Genomic DNA, 20,670 nt, shown 5'->3' on the forward strand with positions numbered 1-20,670 from the left:
TTCCAACCCTGATATTCTATGATTCTATGATAACCTTTCCAGTGTTACCGTACAAGACCCATCTTACATAAAGTACATCTCAGTTATGTTGTATTCATATTATAAGCATATTTTCATAAAGAATATAGAGTGAAACATCACACCCATTATTGATCAGAATTGATTATGTCATCTTTTGTGAAAGAAAGCTGGCTGGTGACCTACAGCAGGTAGTGGTTAGGCTCTTACGCAAGAAACCATCTGTTTGACAGGAACAATCTTTCCACTTTAAAGATACCTTAATTGACACCTATGTTCTTTTAGATTCCTGGATTTGTCTGGCTTTAGACCTGGGGAAAAAATTGAAAGAACACGTTTTGCTTTGTTTGGTCATCTTCTGGCAGTGATCAGAGGTCATAGTACATACAATTTTATTAAATTGTATAAGTTTTGATAAGGCTATCCTGAGTTACTGTTAACTTGTCTGTAGGAGCTGATAGAGGTGAATGGGATTGTTTTACAGAGGATCTGTTTACTCATATAGGGAAGACTCAGAGGATTGTGATGGGCAATTGCATGTCCTCTCCTAGTGAAGGTCCCACAGCATTCCATCCTGTCACCCTCATGTATGTAAGGCTGTTGAAGAAAGGCCTTTTGAACTGCAGTATTATCATTAAGTTGATGAAAGTGAACTCTGTGTTTCCACATCAAATCTGGAATATTCAGTTTTTCTACCTTCTCAGTGCTTGGTTTAAATTCAATAACGAAAAAATGAAGCTGGTGTTGCTAGGTAGAGGAAAGTACATCTGAAAAGAAAGGGAACTGTACCTACTCCCTTGATTGAAAAGGTACTTTCACAATTTTTCTCAGTTGTTGTGATCTTGGGATTTCATTCAATTGATCATTTGTTTCTTGAGTCCAGACTAGACCAACCTGTTCCTTCCGATGCAGATCTCAACACAGTTATCTGTTCTTTTGTCACTATATTGGCATATAGTCTTAAGACTGACTTTGAAGAATATGGATAACATTCAGCTAGCCAGCATGCAGGTTAATTGAGGCAAGTCAGTCAGCATTCAGCCTGATTGGGGCAAGTCATCATGAGCAGTGGTTCAGAATTCTTTCTGGAGTGCAGTTCAAGCAAGGGATACCATTATAAAGCCATGAGTGGCTTGGGAGCTGACTGTTTTAGAGAGAACCTCTTCGCCCTTGCGCTGTTGCAGAAATTGTGTCTTATCAAAATACCTTTGCTTTCTGTCCCGTGGTTTAATTCCTGGGTATGGGCACAGAGCCGTTTTGGTGGAATGCCTTTTGTTCTTGATTTCTCTCCAGTAGTCAGAGCCCCTTTTTTGGCGGGGGGGGAGGTGTGATTTATTTTTAATTGGTTGGAGGGCGGATAAGATATATTTTAAAAATTTGGGCCTGTCCCCAGGATATTTATCTCATGAAGGGTGGAACTGGTTGAGGTAGGAATGGGTTTGATTTATGCCACTTGTTGACAGTTGGTTGTTTTAATTTTTGTATTAGATTTCCAGATACCAGTTGGTGGGGTACAATATAAAAAAGAAAACAGTCATAAAAATCTTCTCTCTGCTGAAGGCCCAAGTCCTTTCAACACCTAAAGTTTTTGACTCATAGGTGAGGGATTTAGGAGAGCATTTCTGTGCCTTTTTTAAAAATCCTTGTTCAGGAGGAGTTCCATCTTTCATAATCAGTACAGAACTGGGAAGCAGGAGACCTTCAAAACTCCTTTTCCCCATAGCAGTGCCACTACCCTTGGGAAGTATTCCTTTTGAATGGATGCAGGTTCAAGCATCAGAATAGAGATTGTGTGTAGTCCTTCCTACACCTTCTCCTCTCTTTCATGTCGATCCAGAAGTAGGACACAATCTGGCTCTAAATATACAGAAAATGAGTGTCTGTGTAACGCTGAGTGACCTTGATGCGTGTTGACAGTCATTGGCATTTGAGAGAGCTGAGCACCTCAGTGGATCAGATCTCATGATATTACATGATGCAACATTTCCTTTCCTCTGCTTGCCTGGGACAGTGTGAAATGCATTGTAACATTGCACTATTCAGTGTTTTTAAAGCTGTGTTTTTCAGGTTGCTGAATTGCCATTGCTGATCATCAGCCTTCAGTAATCGACAGTCTAGGCAAGCCTTGAAATTCAGATGTCGTAGGCAGCATTGCTCATCATTGACGTAAGGATTGCATGGCTTGCCAAGACTACTTCCATCAGTATCAGTACACAAGTAACCTAATAAACAAGTCAAAATGTTCTAGTATTTTAGTTAATGCAGAAGGCTGCAATTTTGGAACACAGTCAACAATTTAGAATGAAAGAAAATAAATCCAGTGTTACTTGTACAGGATTATTTATACTTTGTTTTTAAAAGATACACAGTATCAGAATGGAAACATGATTGTTAATCTCAAAGTTACAGAAACAAAACTCAATTAAAAAATCACAGAAGTAAATCTGATGTGTTGAAATCACTTTTTGTTAAGGTTCTGCAAATCTTAAAAGAAAAAGTCACTCAAATGTAATAATTTTCATGTAATACTAGTTTGATGTGTGAATTATGTTTTTTCTATTTATGTAGTTCTTTCTGTAAATAAGAACAGATTACTTTTAGTTTGATCCAGTTTTAAATGTGCTTGTTTTCACCCGGAACATAATCTCATATATGAACTCATTAGAGCAAAATCATTTTTCCCTGTGAAATTTTAAATAAGCTTTACTCTGGTAGAGTTTTGGATAAATTTTCTTGTGTGGTTATAATCTGGCATAAAATGGACTCTTAACTCTACTTGTAATGGCTATTATATATAATTAGCCTTTAAGTTTACAAGGAAAGCCTGCTCTAGAAGCTTTTATAGTTCAATATTCTAGTTAAGGTGCAGCCTTATAGGAGAGCAGGCAATTCAACCAAATTTTAAATCAAACCGTTATAAGAAAAACTGACTTCCAGAAATGTTGAATTTTGATATAAATTTTTGTGCTTATTTATTAGGAAAGTATTAGAATATGTATTAAGTGTTACATGGCCAGGTAAAGATTTAGGGCTGTCCAAAGTGTATTTAACCTAAGAAACACCAGTAATTTGCACAAATAGACATTATGTCTATGTTAGGACAAGTGGCTTAGGTAAAACTTGGGCCTAGGTTAGAAGGCTACTTTTTGTGGCAGTGCAGTGCAATCCCAGTTTTGACAACTCTAGTTAACTTGAAGTAACTGGTTAAATAATATATGTAGCCGAAAGTTGCGTTGACTGAAGCTCCACTCATGAGGCTTTCTTAAATTCCAAAGGGATCTTACAGAAACTCCTCTGTCTCTCCGTTCCTGGAGAATTTAGTTCAGTAAAATTTAAGAGATCCACAGGACAGGAACTTCATTTAATGCATCTCTAGGGAACATAACTTACACCTTGGTTATCCAGGTATTTCAGTTAATCAGAACTGGGTTACTCCTGATTATTCAAGCCCCTGTTGTGAAAATTCCATGCATCCTACTAATGTACTGGAAACAAGCTGTAATAACTATCAGTTGTGTGGTAGAATTTGTTCATATCAGTTATAGTATTGTTTTGTATTACTGGTGTCTGTGCTCTAGCTAAAAATTGAAAGGTTTGTTGTGATTATGTTTGCCTGGCTCTTTTTAGAATCATAGAAATGTAGGATTGGAGGGAACCTTGAGAAGTCATCAAGTCCAGAATTCTGCACTGTTGTAGAACCAAGTAAACCTAAGACCATCTCTGAAAGGCGTTTGTCCAACCTGTTTTTACAACCCTGCAATGATTCCACAACATCCATTGGAAGCCAATTCCAGAGCTTAATTACCCTTATAGTTAGAAAGATTTTCCTAATATCTAACCTAAAATCTCCCTTGCTGCAGATTAAGCAAATGGCTTTTTGTCCAATCTTCAGTGGACATGGAGAACAATTGATCCAGTCCTCTTTATAACAGCCCTTAATATATTTGAAGACTATTATCAGGTCCCCCAGGTCATCTTTTCTCAAAACTAAACATGGCTAGTGTTTTAACCTTTCCTTATATCCCAGGTTTTCTAAATCTTTTATCATTTTTGTTACTCTCCTCTCGACTTTCTCCAGTTTGTTCACATTTTTCCTAACCTGTGGCACCCAGAATTGGACATAGTACTTTAGCTGAGGCCTCACAAGTACCTTGTAGAGTGAGACAGTTACCTCCCGTGTCTTACATATGACACTCCTGTTAATATACCCCAGAATGATATTAGCCTTTTTTGCCAGTGCATCACATTTTGACTTATATTCAGTCTGTTATCCTCTAGAACCCCAAGATCATTTTCAGCAGCCCTACCACCTAACCAGTATTCCCTATTTTGTAGTTGTGCATTTGATTTTTCCTTCCTAAGTGAAGTACTTTCCGTTGTCTTTATTGAATTTCATCTTGTTGAATTCAGATCAGTTCTCCAATTTGTCACGGTCATTTTGAATTCTAATCCTGTCCTCCAAAGTGCTTGCAATCCTTCCCAGCTTGATGTCATTTTCAAATGTTATAAGCATACTTTCCACTCCATTTTCAAGGACATTAAATGACAATACTGAATAGTACTGGACCCAGGACTGACCACTGTGGGATCCCACTAGATATGCCTTCCCAGTTTGACAGCAAAGCATTGATAACCACTCTTTGAGTATGCTCTTTCAACCAGTTGTGCACCCACCTTTTAGTAATTTAATCTAGACCCCATTTCCCTAGTTTGCTTATGAGAATGTGACATGGGACTATGTCAAAAGCCTTAGTAAAATGAAGACATATATCTACTGTTTTTCCCCTATCCACTAGGCACTGACACTATCAAAGAATTAAATTAGGTTGGTTTGGTATGATTTGTCCTTGACAAATCCATGCTGGCTATTCCTTATGACCCTATTATCTTCCAGGTGCTTACAAATTTATTGTTTAATAATTTTGTAGTATGTATTGACAATTTAGAATACTTTGAAAATATTTAGAATCAACCCTTGTTCGTTCCTTGTAATGGCTCTTGTGTGACGGCAATTACCACTAGTTAAAATCTGGATCATATTCTGAGTTCATATTAGAATCATAGACTTTAAGGTCAGAAGGGACCATTATGATTGTCTAGTCTGACAGGCTGCACAACACAGGCCACAGAATCTCACCCACCCAGTCCTCTAACAAACCTCTAACCTATGTCTGAGCTATTGAAGTCCTCAAATCGTGGTTTAAAGACTTTGAGGTGCAGAGAATCCTCCAGCAAGTGACCCGTGCCCCACGCTGCAGAGGAAGGCGAAAAATCCCCAGGGCCTCTGCCAATCTGCCATGGAGGAAAATTCCTTCCCAGCCCCAAATATGGCGATCAGCTAAACCCTAAGCATGTGGGCAAGACTCACCAGCCAGAGACCCAGGAAAGAATTCTCTGTAGTAACTCAGATCCCACCGCATCTGACATCCCATCATAGGCCATTGGGCATATCTACCGCTATTAGTCAAAGATCAATTCATTGCAAAAATTAGGCTATCCCATCATATCTTCTACAAATCCTATGAAATTGTCTTTGTTCTTTTCTTCTATATCACCTTTTCTTCTTGTGTCCAGGATTAGGGATGATTTGCCAGAGACAGATTCAGATCGATTACAGTGATCTTTAAAATCTTCCTTTTGCTTCATGACTGTTTCCAGTCTTGTTTACCTCTCCATAGGACAATATTTCCATCATTTCAACATCTCTGGCAGCTGGATGGCTGTAGGCATTTCTAAGTGTTTTTTTAATCTAGAATGGCATATGCTCTAAATTTAGAGGTATCATAATTCAACAAGATGTCTCACAAAATTTGGTTTTAGAGACCCAGAAAAGAGAAGATTGTGCTGTCAATTATTTAAGGTTTACTGGAGCCTTTTAAAGGGGTTATGACTACCTGTTGGCAAACAAACTGATACAATTTAACATGTTCCACCATAGGGATTAGAATATTTCTTCTCCCACCCAATACCTGGATCTCTGATAGGCTTTACTGCTGCACCAGAGATTAAGGGAGGAAGATTTTGTTGTAGAATACTGTAAGAAAAAGAGGCCAGAATGATTGCTAATCTGGGTAAGAAACCATATTTCTCCACCATGTCAGCCTTGAGGATTGAAAATCATCAGTTGTGGTGTATTGTTGTTTATATTGCAGTAGTGTTGAGAGGCACTGGCCCCATTGTGCTAGGTACTGTATGAACATAATACAGATACAGTCCTTGCTTTGAAGAGTTTACAATCCAAGTATTGCTTTAATGATACAACTGTTTTATTATGGGAAAAAATTGTCCTCTATATTAGAACATCTTCCTGAAGAATACAAGTAGAAAGCCAAAGATTGGATAAAAGGGGACCAAAGGATTTCATACCACTGATTGAGAGTATCCTATCATGATTGGATTTGTTCACCCCATACTGATACTTCTAGCTGAGAGCTCTGTGATTCTGTCCTAAAGTACAAGCCGGGGTAGAAGATTTAGTCTTTGAAAGCTTGGAGCTCTTTAATAAAAAACAGACAGGGTCCTTGAAAAATTAAGACTAAAGGTCAAAATTTTAAAAAGTGACAAGTGGTTTTTTTGGTCACCAATTTGAGACAGCTTAAAGGTATGTAATTAGCACAAATAGTAATAATTTTGTCCTAGTAATAAGTAGTATAGTGTGTATTTTTTTCTTGCAGTTTGGCTCAAAATTTTATCATTTAACTTATCTGTGTTACTGCTTTTTGAAGTATTAAATTGAAATCCACAATGCACTTTATTTAAACATGATTATCATAATTCTTGCAGGTTTCTGTAGCTGGATCAAGTGCTGGAAGAGGATCTCCAGCTGTAACTCTAGTACAGTTGCCTTCTGGTCAAACTGTACACGTCCAGGGAGTGATTCAAGCCGCACAGCCATCAGTGATTCAGTCAACACCAATGCAGGCTGTTCAGGTTAGCTGTCCTTTATATTTTTTGCTGTAGATATTGATTATTTTAAGCTTGTAGTTTCTCCCCCCACTCCCATTTTGAAACCTCCACCTTGGATCTTCAACTTTCCATCTTCTTTCTCACCAGTGGATAGAAGACCCACTTCTACCATGATGCCCATGGGTAATGGCCAACTGACAATAGCTAGGCAGGTGGTGTGTAGAGATTCATTAATATTTCTTGTTTATCTTTTAAAGAAATGATGCCTTTCAACCCTCAATTTGTGCAATAGCAAACTTGTATAATCACACGGTCCTATTTTAATGACTCTTCCACTTTGTTTTCTCATTTGGTTGTTCTGCTCCTCCTCGTCTCAAATGGGATTATTAACTTTTCAGTGCGTGGATTATCTCTTCAATGTATTAGTAGAAAGTCTAGAATAATGGGGCCCCATTGAGAGTATCTGGGAGCAGTACAAATAAAAGTATTATAAATACAGCTTCTCTTCTTATTGTTTATAATTAGCAGCATCCATTATTGCATCTGGGTTTGCTTTACATGATATACTGGTCGATAAAAATTAAAAATGGCTACAAAACAAGTAGCATATATTTGGCAAACCTTCACAAGCCTGATCTTGCTTCAGTTAGAAGACGGGGACCAGTGTACTAAGCACCAGGAGTTTTCAGAGCTTCTCATAAGTGAAAAGACTGAATAAAAATATCTTACAACTACTCTGAAAGTGACCAGGCTTAGGAGTATTTGCTGTGAGTGGCAATACCTTGCCTAATCCTCAGGGCCGGCTCTAGGCTTTTTGCTGCCCCAAGGGGAATGCCGCCAAAGCCAAAAAAAAAAAAAAATGGGGGCGGGGGGCTGAATGCCACGCTTGAAAAGTGCCGCCCCAAGCATGTGCTTGGTTTGCTGGTGCCTAGAGCCGGCCCTGCTAATCCTATCCTCAGCTCACTCAAATTTTACTCTTGAAAGAGCAGAAGTGTTCCTTCCAAAGAGAGGTGGTGTCTTAGACAACTGGAATCTAACCACTCATATCAAGGACTTGAGAGACCTCAAATTTCACCCAGAAATTATTTGGCAACACATAGAGCACAGGAGCAATATGTTCTCACTGGACTGCTTGAAAGGCAGGCAGCCACATGCTGCATTCGCTGAAGCTTCTGAGTAGCTTTCAAGTTTAGCCCCAGTTAGATAACAAAGAGACATATAAACACGGTGAGGATGTGTCTGTGAGGGAGGAGTACATTCTCTTAACCAGTGGAAAGTGAAATACTGAACTTCTCGCCCTGCTGCTATTTGGGACATGTATGTAGTATGGAGCCTGGCAAGAACCCAAGATAGTGGACTACAGGAGTAGGAGGCCCAAGCTTTGGGCTGGACCACACTTTGGCAGCCGCACCAGTGTTTGAGTTTCAAAAGAAAATACTGCTTTCAAAAGTAATTTACAGCAGACTCAGCTCTACCAATAAAACAAACAAATATCTGAGAGCCCTTCTCACTTGCTATAATCACCATTTTTCAACTCAGTTTAGTTTGGAACAAACATAAAAAAATAAAATATTTGCCCCATGGCTTGAAGTCACCCAGCAAGAGAAGCATTTCCCCTGGGTTTCTCACCAACCATCTCTTTTATTAGGGGAACAGGAACCAACTGCTCTCCCATAACGGGTATTGGGCCAATTACAGCTGCCCTGTCCTCTCCCACAATCAGGGTGGAAGGAAGGAAGCACTTGTGCCCAGTTAACCCTGGCTGGTTGCTTCCTTTTTTCCCTTACCTTTGCGGGGAGGGATAGCTCAGTGGTTTGAGCATTGGCCTGCTAACCTCAGGGTTGTGAGTTCAATCCCTGAGGGGGCCATTTAGGGATCTGGGGGGAAAAAATTAGGGATTGGTCCTGCTTTGAGTGGGGGTTTGGACTAGAAGACCTCCTGAGGTCCCTTCCAACCCTGATATTCTATGATTCTATGAATATGGTTATTAAAGGGAGATAGGGTGTTTCTGTCCTTACGGGGTTCTAAAGGGCTGGTATACCCCATAACATGAGCAATTATAGATTTCATCACATCCTTAAAGTATTCTCCCCATCCAATCAGCAGCACCTCTTTATTTAACTGGCTTTCACCCAGGACCCTACTGGACACTGAGACACTGAGGAAATGGTATAATCTGGGTTTCACTAAAAGAAGCTTAATGTCATCTGCATATTGATGATATGGTGCCTGTACCTGCACACAGTCTCCTGCCCCCTTCTGCCCCGTGGCTTCACAAGAGGTTGAACAAGAAAGGTGACAAAAGACTGAGTATTTTGGGATACCACAGCCTTTTGAGTGAAAAAGCTGTTGCCCAAAATTAGGGATCTTAACTGCTCTGCATTGTGGCGAATGTTTTGCATTTCAGCTCACTCTTTGAAGTTCATTTCTGTTTTCCACCCAGTCCCCTCTGCATTTTGCCAGGTGTCTACAACAGATTCATAGGAGGGAGGAAGAAAGAGGGGCTGAAGGGTCTTTACCCACCCTGCCCTTGAACTTTAACTTGGCCTTGTAGTTAAACACCAATCTAGAGCTGTGAGCTGGAGTAGAGCTGGGAAGGAATGGAGATGGTGAAAGCCTGTAGAACCAGCAGCTCTGGCTGCTCTCTAATGAAGTCTTTTTTTCCTCTGGTAATCCCTCACGAAACAGCAAGTGTTAAGTATTTTTATCATATCATTAAAAAAAATCCATAGGTACAGAACTCATTACAGCAACCAAATTGTATAGCCCTTTCATTGGTATAACCCCCAATTATATGTACAGATAGCCAAGAAATTACATGTATTGATTTTGGCCACTTTCTCCACATTTTGAAGACGTATGCTACATACTTGAGGCTAGATCTCCTAGTGCAGGGGTTCTCAACCTTTTTCTTTCTGAGTCGTCCCGCCTCTCGCCTCCCTCCCCCCCATGCACACACACATGATATAAAAACTCCACGGCCCACCTGTGCCACAACAACTGATTTTCTTCATATAAAATCCTGGGTTGGCACTAGGGGATAGCAAGTGGGGCAATTGCCTGAGGCCCCATGCCACAGAGGCCCCCACGAAGCTAAGTTGCTCAGGCTTCGGCTTCAGCCCTGGGTGGGCAGGGCTCAAGGACCCGGGCTTCAGACCCATGTGGTGTAGCTGCAGTTTTCTGCCCTGAGCCCCAGTGAGTCTAACTCTGGCCCTGCTTGGCAGACCACCTGAAACCTGCTTGCGGCCCCCAGGGGAGCCCCGGACCTCTGGTTGAGAACCACTGTCCTAATGTATCTCAGCAGTGCACATCAGATAAGGGTCCTCAAGGAGACCACTCTGCCTGACATTATTGCTGGATAGCATCATGTTCCTGCCTTGCCCCTTGGACCGCTGACATGCCTCCAACCTGCCTTGGAGTGACCCTGTACCTAGGCTAAGGGAATCCTTAAGGCAACTTTTTTAAGTCCCCTTTGCCAATCTTCGTGATTTCTGTGAGAGAAATGAGCAGAACCTCCACAAATTGATTCTGCTCATCCCAGCTGGGTTTTGCAGTCTAGTTTAAAATTAGGTTTGTGCACGGTTGCAGAAATATCTCTCATTATGTTTTTGAATTATGTGGATGCTTCATTTTACTGTGTATGTCGCACACTATCCTAGCAAGCACCATACTGTTTTGAGCAAAATGGTTTTGAGCAGAAATGGAATTGCAGTTAAATCAGTAAAGGAAAAGAGACGTTAGGTTTCTTTTGTTTACAGTAACCTGTAGGTCTTTGAAGTCATGGCCTCTGACTGTTTATACTTTTGGGATGAGGTGCCCTAATGCCACAAGTTTTCAGAATCTTCCAGGAAGTCATGCCCTTTCGGATCCACGCAAGTTCTGCTTTGTGCCACAAGCATTTAGGGCCCTAGATTATGTGAGACAGGTACAGCAATAGTCTGAGTTCTATCTTTTCTGATGTTAGCTCCAGGTGTAGGAACCTTTACTGTGTCCAAGTCTGACTCTGTCAGACTACTAGCTCACTTTTGTTGAATCAAGTTAATAGTTAGACTATCTAAATTACCTAATCTACAAAAACTGTAGTTTTTGATTTTCTCTATGTGAATATGCTATTTTCCATTTAACTAATGTAACTGCACAGTTCCACTTTTGCACATATCCTACACAACTGTGGACTGAGCAGTTAAATGAATCATGTAAATAGTGTTTTGCCTTACTCAGTTAATCGCAGTTTCAGTTTTGCACAAAATAATATCTGCTGGTATAGACTGTGGTTTAGCTGTGCAGTTTTTTGCATTTAAAATCTCCCAACCTGAAATTAATATGTAAAAAATGATGCTAATGCAACTCTAAGAAAATGTGAAAATGTCAACTCACAAAAGTCAAGAAAGTTCTAAAGTTAAAGTTTGCACACTAATACTAACCTAGCCCCTGTGCACATGTGGTATGTAGTATTTTAGATGATCATTTTTGTTTTTAAATGCATTCCTTAATTTCTGGATGGTAACTTAATTTCTGTAGCTGTGGTGAGGTTATCACAGCAACTTTAACTTTTGCATGTCACGTATATTGTGCATTAGCATTGAAGTTAAAATTAAAGTTATGTTAGTATGACATTTTGCATTTAGTATTTAGTTTGACTTTGGTATTAAGTTGAAATTGATTAATTCTGTAATTGCAATTTAAGAAATGGTTATGTTTTACTAGCTGATGGCAATCTACATTTTTGAATGGATTTGATTAACAACATGGATGTATGCATTCATCTCTGACTTTTTTTTGGCTAAAATTAGAAATATAGAATTTGGATTACCTTTATTTCTCCAAACTGGAGATCACGGCACAGAAAAAAATTAATGTATGTTTCAAATTGGTGTCCAGTTGATGATCTATGATGGAAATGTCAGAATTCAAATTTGGGCATAGTCCTATAGTTTATAATGAATGAGCGTACCAAATTTCAAGGTTCCACCACACTGAACATGGAAATTATTTACGTGTAGGGCTCCATGTCTGTCATGGAGGTCGCAGAAGTCACAGATTCTGTGATTTTCCCTGATCTCCACAACTTCTGCAGGGGCCTGTGTGGCTGACCCCAAGGCTGCCCAAGCTGCTGGCCCCTGGGACAGCCACACCAGCCACTGCTCCGGCGGCTCCTGGCAGTGGTCGCTAGCCGGCCGGCTGGAGCAACCCCTGCTCTGGTAGACCTGGGCAGAGTAAGGCTATGTCTACACTAAAAGCTAGCATTGTGATTCCTCTGCTCGTGTACACACTCTTGTGCTAGCTCTTGCCAAGCTAGCACAAGTATAAATGCAGTGTGGCTGTGGTAGCAACGGAGGCACAGCCTAGATGTGCCAAATATGTATCCACAGCTAAGCTGTGCTTCCATTCCCCCTACCTGTGTTAATGTGGCTATGCTGTTGTTTATGCTCGTACTTGCTCGATCAGAACTAATGCAAGTATGTGTGCATGAGCAGGGAATCACAGCCTAGCTCATAGTGTAGACGTAGCCTGTAAGTCAGTCACCCTTGTGATGGGTTGCCCTCACCCCCGGGATGCCATCTGATACACTGGGGTACCACTGAGCCTGCCTGTTCCACCACCCTGGACTCCCTTACACTGTCCTGCTGAACCAGGCCCTCAAGCCTTCTCCAGCACACACATAGGTAGGGACACACCCAGCTGCAGAAAGACACAGACACTGAAATCAGCACTGCATGGGAAGGCTTCAGCTAAGGAATTGCCCAGCACTCAAGTGCACACCTCCTCTGGAGTGTAAATCCAAAATGTTATTGTCTTGCACTGCACTGAGAACTGTGCAGCGTAAGCTCATAAAATTCACTCCCTCCCTCCCTCAATGTGGAGGAAGATATGCACAGTTTTTTGCCCCCCAGTTATGAATTCCACAAACTGGTTTTAGAGAAAACAAAACAAGGTTATTAACTACAGAAGATAGACGCTCAGTGCTCCTCCCCGTCTCTGTCTTTGTTTCTTAGATGTTTCCAGCAGTCTTCCTGGGCAGGGATTCAGTGAAGAACAACCACTCATTATGTTACTTCCCTGACTTACATAGGTCAGGACTTCCCTGACTTACATATGCCGGGAATCCTTTGTTTTCCAGTGTGGTTCCTCCCCCTCTCCCTGCCATGGAAAAATACTGGTATTCTATCATGGAGTCCAGTACCAGGTGACATGATCACATGGCCCTGCAGTGTCAAAGCAGCCATGAGTCAAAGGTCTTGTTTGTAGCATCCCAGGAATGTGGGAGATTAGCATCTTCAAAGACCTATTGTTCTCCCTAATGGTTCATTGCCTGGTCCCCAGCTAACCAGCCACACTGATTGCATTTTGTCTGGTGGGCATTCCCCAGGTGCAAACACTTTTGTAGTACAGATGTGTAGTCAATATTCCTAACTTTAGATACAAAAATGATACATGCATACAAATATGATAATCCTATTCAGTAAATCATAATCTTTCCAATGATAGCTCACAAGACCCATCTTGCATAAAATATATCTTAGATATGCTATAATCATATTATAACAATAATTCTATGAAGAATATGGGGTGTAGTGTCACAACCCTGTTACCAGCATCTGTATTATATAAGATGATGAATTTCAGAAATTTTGGAATTATAGGTAACATCAGTTGCAAATGCAGAGGACTCTGCAGACTCGGAGGGTGTAACTGATTCTCAAAAACGTAGAGAGATTCTTTCAAGAAGGCCTTCATACCGGTAAGTTTATGCTTTTTTAAAATGAGCTTAACTGCCACATACTACTCATATTACTACTATTATGACCTGAAGAAGAGCTCTGTGTATGCTCGAAAGCCTGTCTCTATCACCATTCAGAAGTTGGTCCAATAAAGATATTACCTCACCCACCTTGTCTTGCAAATATCCTGGGACCAACACGGCTACAACATTCCATACATGCTACTCATAGTATAAATATCAGTAAAAGACAGTCCTCAAAATGTTTCTCGTACGGGCATTGATTTTAAATCTGTACTTTAAATTAAATTGTTTAAATTATGTTTTAGAAAAATTCTGAATGAACTATCTTCTGATCCTACTGGTGTCCCTAAGATTGAAGAGGAAAAGTCAGAGGAAGAAGGAACACCTTCTGGCATCCCTGCAATGGCAGTACCAACCAGCCTATATCAGACTAGCACAGGGCAATACAGTATGTATGCTAAGATACAGTATAGCATTTTAATTTAAAAAAATCTGATACTATCTTTTGCTGAATTTAAAAATAGCAGAGTGAAAAATAGAGAGAACTATTTGGACCAGGAAAAAGTGAATGAGATTTATCTTCATATTTGTCCAAGAGGATTGCAGATTGCATCTTCTGCCACATCATATTAGCAAAAATAAAACTTTTTCTGGTCTGTTTCCCCCCAACCTCAAAGCCTCTGTTAATTTCCCAAACTTGGGGTCATTTTGAAATTGTACTGTGCTTTAAAGAATGGAAGAACCAGGTATTGGCTGAAAGAGCAAAATGTAGGTGTCTCTCTTGTCTTTTCCATAGACAGGTATTTGTATTTGTATATTATAAGAATTTTTTATAACTGTATTGTTTTAAAGTTGTATTAAATGCGCATGTTGATTGGAAAATGTTGATTAAAACATCAATACAGTGCAATACAAAGTTGTATGTGACTATGGCTCACTTTTTGTCTTAAAAATGTAATACCATTTTGCTAATCTAATGCAAAATATCAATACTATCAAATTATGTAGTGTGAAATAGAGTATTCATTGTATTTTAATCTCTACTTGTGTCAGTAATCAAGTCATCTGAAGAATGTGTGTACTGTATGGTAACTTATTGCATGTCACATTGTACAAATTATAGTTTTCATCCTATTTATGGTTAAGGCTAAGATTTTGTCATGGTTATTTTTAATAAAAGTCATGGGCACGTCATCGGCAATAAACAAAAATTCACAGAAGCTGTGACCTGTCTGTGACTTTTGCTGCTGTGTCTCCAATGAGACACAGCATCCGATGAAGTGAGCTGTAGCTCACGAAAGCTTATGCTCAAATAAATTGGTTAGTCTCTAAGGTGCCACAAGTACTCCTTTTCTTTTTGCGAATACAGACTAACACGGCTGCTACTCTGAAATGTGTGTCTATGGTTTCCCCCGCCTCCATGGTGGCTGGGAGCTCTGGGGTTCCCCCTCTGCCAGCGGTAGCTGGGAGCTGCAGAGTGACCGTATTTCCCAAAGAGAAAATGGCACACCCCCAGCCACTTGCCGAGGCGTCCTCCGCCCCTGCAGGAGGCTGTCGCCCCGTTGACGGAACCCTGAGGAGGGCCCCCTCAGGAGTCTGTCACCTGTCGCTGGAACCTTGCAGGGGGCCCCCTGTCGCTGCTGTCGCCTGTCACTGGAACCCTGCCAGGGCCCCGCTGGCTGCCAGCTCCAGAGTCCCACAGCCCCTGGGGCTGAAGCAGAGAATGACCATGACCTCCATGATATAAACATAACATTGTTTATGGTATGAATTGACATATAATTTGTAATGAGATAGAGACCATAATTTAGGGATAAGCACAGGAGGGAAAGGTACAGTGGAACTTTCTCGCTTATCTCTCAGTTTTCTGACTTTTGATTGATTGATCTTCCAATCTTCCTGTTGCATTAATAATAATTTTTCTATATGGAATTAACCATAAGCTACAATTTCGAACTGCTCATCCTTTTTCTCTAAACAGTGGTAGAAAAAATAGCTTCATAGCAGTATTCCTTAAAGATTTTTTTTGCTTTATTTACGTGTCAAACATTTCACACCTCACTATGAATGTTAGATTTTGCAGTCATTTCTCTTCTGTAGGTTGAATTTCCTTTAATCTTTTTCCTTTTTATATAGAGTTTTTTATAGCATTAAAAACAAAGAATTTACTGTTACAATGAGTCATTTATGTCTCAGGTCTTCTCATGTGTCAAAATAATGAAGATTTTTATTAAAAACAGCAGTGTATTTTCTCCTACACAATGGCAGGAAAATGGCAAGGAGGTCTGCTTCTTCTGAAGCATGTAAATGAGAACAGAGGACTCCTATTAAAATGTTAACAATGGAACTTATAAAAGGATAGATGGCTCTTTCTAGATAAATTAATTCTTTAAATGTTCTTAGAATTCCTCTAGCTATTCTTTATAATTTGTAAAAGTAAAATGATTTTATCAACACTGAGAAAACTAAATTTACATTTAACAGTGAACTACTAATTACTATTCTTCATATTCATTATTACTCTGGTTGTAGAGATGTTAATGGTGATGACCAAATTAAGGTTCTGTAGAACAGTGTTTCAAAACCAGGGGTCCAGGGCCCCGTGGGGGGCTGCAAGCAGGTTTCGGGTGGTCCGCCTAGCAGAGCCAGTGTTAGTCTTGCTGGGGCTCAGGACAGAAAGCTGAAGCCACACCGCATGGGACTGAAGCCCAGGTCCCTGAGCCCTGCCACCCGGGACTGCAGCTGAAGCCTGAGCAACTTAGCTTCGTGGGGGCCTCTGTGGCATGGGGCCCAAGGCAATTGCCCCTCTTGCTATCCCCTAATGCCGGACCAGGCTTTTATATGCAGAAAACCAGTTGTTGTGGCACAGGTGGGCCGTGGAGTTTTTCTAGCATGGGCGGGGAGGGGGGAGGGCTCAGAAAGAAAAACGTTGAGAACCCTGCTGTAGAATATAAAAGTCCTTAAATTTGTTGGGTCTGAAAAGTAAGGGCATTGATAGTCACTCCTGCTAGATGCTGATTCCTTAATTCCCAGTGACTGCAATAGGAGTGCTCAGGACCTCTTGGGAGCTGCTCACAACTTGTACCACTATTTATTAGTTGTGTTCAGCTTTTCATTTTGGGTCGTCCTGACCAAACTACAGTTTTGTCAAGAGACTCAGCATTGAAGTTATATTAAAAAATGTGAAGAATTCATTCCAAAACGTAGCCTTTTCAGGAAAACCTGGATAGGCTTGAAGGAATGGAAGTAGCAAAACACAAAGTAATAGAGTTGTTGAATGTATCCAAGACTGAAAAGAAAATAAGTGCCAGAAGAAACTATCTGCATTTGGAAATTAAACACAAATTCAATGATTACTTATGCTACGCAGCAACTTTCAGTACATATAAAAGAAGCTCTACATGAATTATAGTTAAATTTTGCTTTGTTGCAGTCAGTATGAATTTGGATGCTGATCTGAATGGAAACAGAATTGGGCCTTATGTGTGAAGGGTTAAACATTTCCATTAGCATCAAGAATTAGTATCAAATATTATTACTGAGTGCTACAAAGAATAAATCTTCTTTCTGTGTAAAAATTCCTTTGGTCATGTTTTCCAACTTTTACTTTTCTTAACTATGTTCCCCATATCTGAAATCATGTAGCCACCATTAATGCCAAAATTATTTTTTCTTCTTAAATATCACCGGTCTGTTAGTTTTGGGTTGGGTTGGTTCTAGTTGCAATGAGACATTTATCATCTTTGTCGTACAAGGGGAACTCCGTAGGGTCTGTGGAGGTGTATTGTAACAGACATACAATGAATCTTCAGTCCTACAGGTTTGCGATGAACTGGGAGTTAAAACATCTTAACTCAGCAGCCAGGCAATCTGGGGACCTGTGTTTTCACTAGTCACATCATTGTCTTCCTCCTGGTGGCTAAGATCTGAGGTGTTGTTCAGTAAAGCCTGAAGAACTCCCATAATTGCATTAATCAGGACCACCACCTCCTGGGCTTCAGGATGTCAGCAGCAATCCTGGGCATTCTTGCATGAGTCTACTCCATGCTTTTCCACTTTCATTTTGGGATTCTTTGGAGAAAATACTCTCCACATGGCCATCTTCCCTCTTTTGGCTCAGGGATCGCTCTTGTCTAATCTGAAAGAACTCTTTAAAACTTTATTCTGATTATTTTTGTGACTGTTTAGTGAGTTTCTTTAAGAAATTTAATGTTTTAATATGAAATTAAGTGCAAATTTTAGTAACAAGAATTTTTAAAATTGTAATTGCATATTACTTTCCTTTGTTACAATTCACCAAAACTGTACTAACTAGTAGTGCAGGCATTTTTCTTTATTTTAATTGGAATATTTGTTCAGAAAGACATCTACTTTGCAATAAGCAAAAGAAATTTATCACCAATGTCTGCTTGAATTAACAGAGTCCATAAGAAATTTAATTAAATTTTATTTAATATAATTTTTAAAAGGCTTTGGCTTGAGCCTGATCTAGAAGTGTCCTGCTGCATGCTTTTCTTCCCTCAAATAAGAAATCATGCTGATAGCTTAGAACAACATGTTCTGCATTTTTAGACTGATTTCATGTACAGTATTTGTTAAATACATTTGCAGCAGTATGCTTCAATATTAGGCACTGTTCAAGAATGCAGATATCAACCTTCATATGTGACGATGAGTCTGGTTTGGGATCTCTGTTTTTACATCTGTATCTTTTTGCAAGCAGTTTTCTTACTCCATAATTTAATAGTTCATTAACTAGATCTGAAAAAGTTCTTCATTGTATGTGAAAAGGACAAAAACCTTAAAACAAAATCCCGTCCACCTTTTATTGCAGTGAACTCAGTATATTAGATCTACCTTTGCTTAAGGGAATTATAGCAAAATGTTTCTTGAGATGCTTTTCGTTGTTGTCAGAATTGTCATGTGAAAGAAAAGTTAGAGTTGAGAGTCAATCCAAGTTGTAGTATTGATGGTCAGTTCCTGCTAAATAGTGGCAGATGAAATTTAGGTTTGACCATTTGGAATTTACTGTTGTTTTATAAAAATATACCATTTTGCCTAACTACTTCCTTTGGGTCTTGAGCTTCTAAGCACAGATCCTCAGCCACAGCAAGTTTGTCACTTCATTCCAGCCACTTACAATCCTAAGGAGCTGTTATGTCAGCCAAGAATCAACACAGTGTAAGGATGCCCTGGCCACTTCCCCTTTGTCAATTTCAGGGTATGTAGGATGGAGGAAGGGATGAAGGTCCCTAGCAAACTGGAGGTTAAAAAAAGAGTCATTTTTGGCAACTAATGCTACCCAGCATAGCGAAGAGTTAAACAGGACACTGAGAGCCTGTATGCCTTCGCAGCCCTTTGATGAATGAGGACTATATGTCTTCGATGGAAGGTGGAGACAACATCTTGATTAGCTCTTGGAAATATTTCCCCTTTCTGTCCAGCATCACTTCAGTCTTGCCTGAGCTCAGTTCAGTCCAGCTTCTCTTCATCCAAAAACTAATTTCCTGTATACATTCTGACATGTTAGTGGAGGCAGTGGTTACATCAGCTGAGAATGAGAGAGAGAGTTGAGTGGCATCGGCATAATGTTGGCAACTAAGCCTTTGATGTCTTATTAACTCTCCCAGTGATCTTATGTATTGAAGAGAAGTGGGGATAGTATGGATCCCTGTGGGACGTCACAGGTGAGGGCCTTTGGAGAGGAGGAGCAGTTGTTTATCTCCATTCTCTGAGTTCTGTTGGAGAGGAACAATAGGAGTCTATACTGGTGGCCATTTACTCCTGCTATGTCATGTAGATGTGTTCGTACTACTTGGTGGTCCATTGTATCAAAGTGTGCGGAGAGGTCCACAGTATAAGCATGTTGATTTTACCTGTGTCCATGGCCATGAGGAGATAATCTTTTAGTGCCACTAGAGCCCTCACTGTGGTGAGTCCTGATTATGAGGTATCCAGGAGATTGGCTGCTGTCACATGTTGCCTGAGCTTAGTGGTTACTGTTTTCTAAATTATTTTGCCCAGAAACAGGAGATTGGAGATGGGACAGTAGTTGGAAAGATTTTCAGGGTTGAGTGTTGGCTTCTTGAGAGTTGGGCAAACTATTGTATTTTTCTAGGAGTTTGGTAGATGTGCTTCTCTGAAAGAGGCATTGACTATTTCCATTAGAACTTTGCTTAATAGTTCTTCACTGGCTTTTACCGGTCGGGAGGGAAATAGATCTGTTTCACTGATTGTAATTCTAATATTTTTTCAGGGTTTCTTGAGTTTTGGCATGTGTGATGGAACCAAACTCAGTCATGGGTCATGGGGAGGATAATGCAATCTAGTTAGGGGTAGAATTTTCTTTCCCAGTTAGCTGTATGTATGTATTTAGTTAATCTTATAATTAAAGATTTTTGACAGTTCTTCAAAGCTTTATTATTTGGATGTTCAGGCTATGCAGTCTGGGTTGATTAGGCCGTTCACTATGCAAGATATCTCTGTAGGCCTTGATTCTGCCACGTTGATTCTGAAGGAGTAGAAGGCTCATTTTGCCATCTTTACTGCAGTGGCATAGTCTTGTAAGTGTTATTTTGTGCTATGGTAGAGGAATTTAAAATGTTTTTTTGAATCACTGGAATTCTACCTTTCTAGATGTGCACTTCATCTGCCATAGCTCATCTGAGACCCATAGTGATCATTGTTGTCTGTGTGAATGGATGGCTTGGGCCAAGCTGTTGATAGTAGTGGACAACACGGTACTGTACTGTTGTACAAACTCATTTGCACCTTGGCCTTGTATTTGGGTGGCTTGTTCTCCTGGGATGAATGGAAAACGTAGGGTGTTCAGGAGTCTTCAGGGGAGGACCAGCTTTGGTGGTCACTACCTGATGGGAAGGAGAGAAGGGTCTGATCTCTGCCTGGATGAGGTGATGATTGGATCAGGAGATTGGTATGCTGGTGAAGTTTCCAGTTGCCAGTCCAGGACTGAAGATAGGATCCAACTTATCTCTGGCTGC

General features: G+C 40.2%; 1 protein-coding gene across 4 annotated transcripts in view; it reads left to right on the forward strand.

Annotated features, from left to right (window-relative positions):
• The window catches only part of CREM (cAMP responsive element modulator), an 81,015-nt gene that overhangs the window by 32,482 nt on the left and 27,863 nt on the right, over positions 1-20,670 (forward strand). For 2 of the 4 annotated variants that reach the window (XM_074946216.1, XM_074946215.1), the window contains exons 4-6: positions 6,802-6,948; positions 13,569-13,666; positions 13,975-14,117. In XM_074946216.1, coding sequence (XP_074802317.1) covers positions 6,802-6,948; positions 13,569-13,666; positions 13,975-14,117 — 388 coding nt within the window. The remainder of the gene's footprint in view (positions 1-6,801; positions 6,949-13,568; positions 13,667-13,974; positions 14,118-20,670) is intronic. The other 2 variants (XM_074946225.1, XM_074946224.1) reach the window with 1 other exon arrangement.

This window comes from Natator depressus, chromosome 2 (genome assembly GCF_965152275.1).
Source record: "Natator depressus isolate rNatDep1 chromosome 2, rNatDep2.hap1, whole genome shotgun sequence".
Lineage (NCBI taxonomy): Eukaryota > Metazoa > Chordata > Testudines > Cheloniidae > Natator > Natator depressus.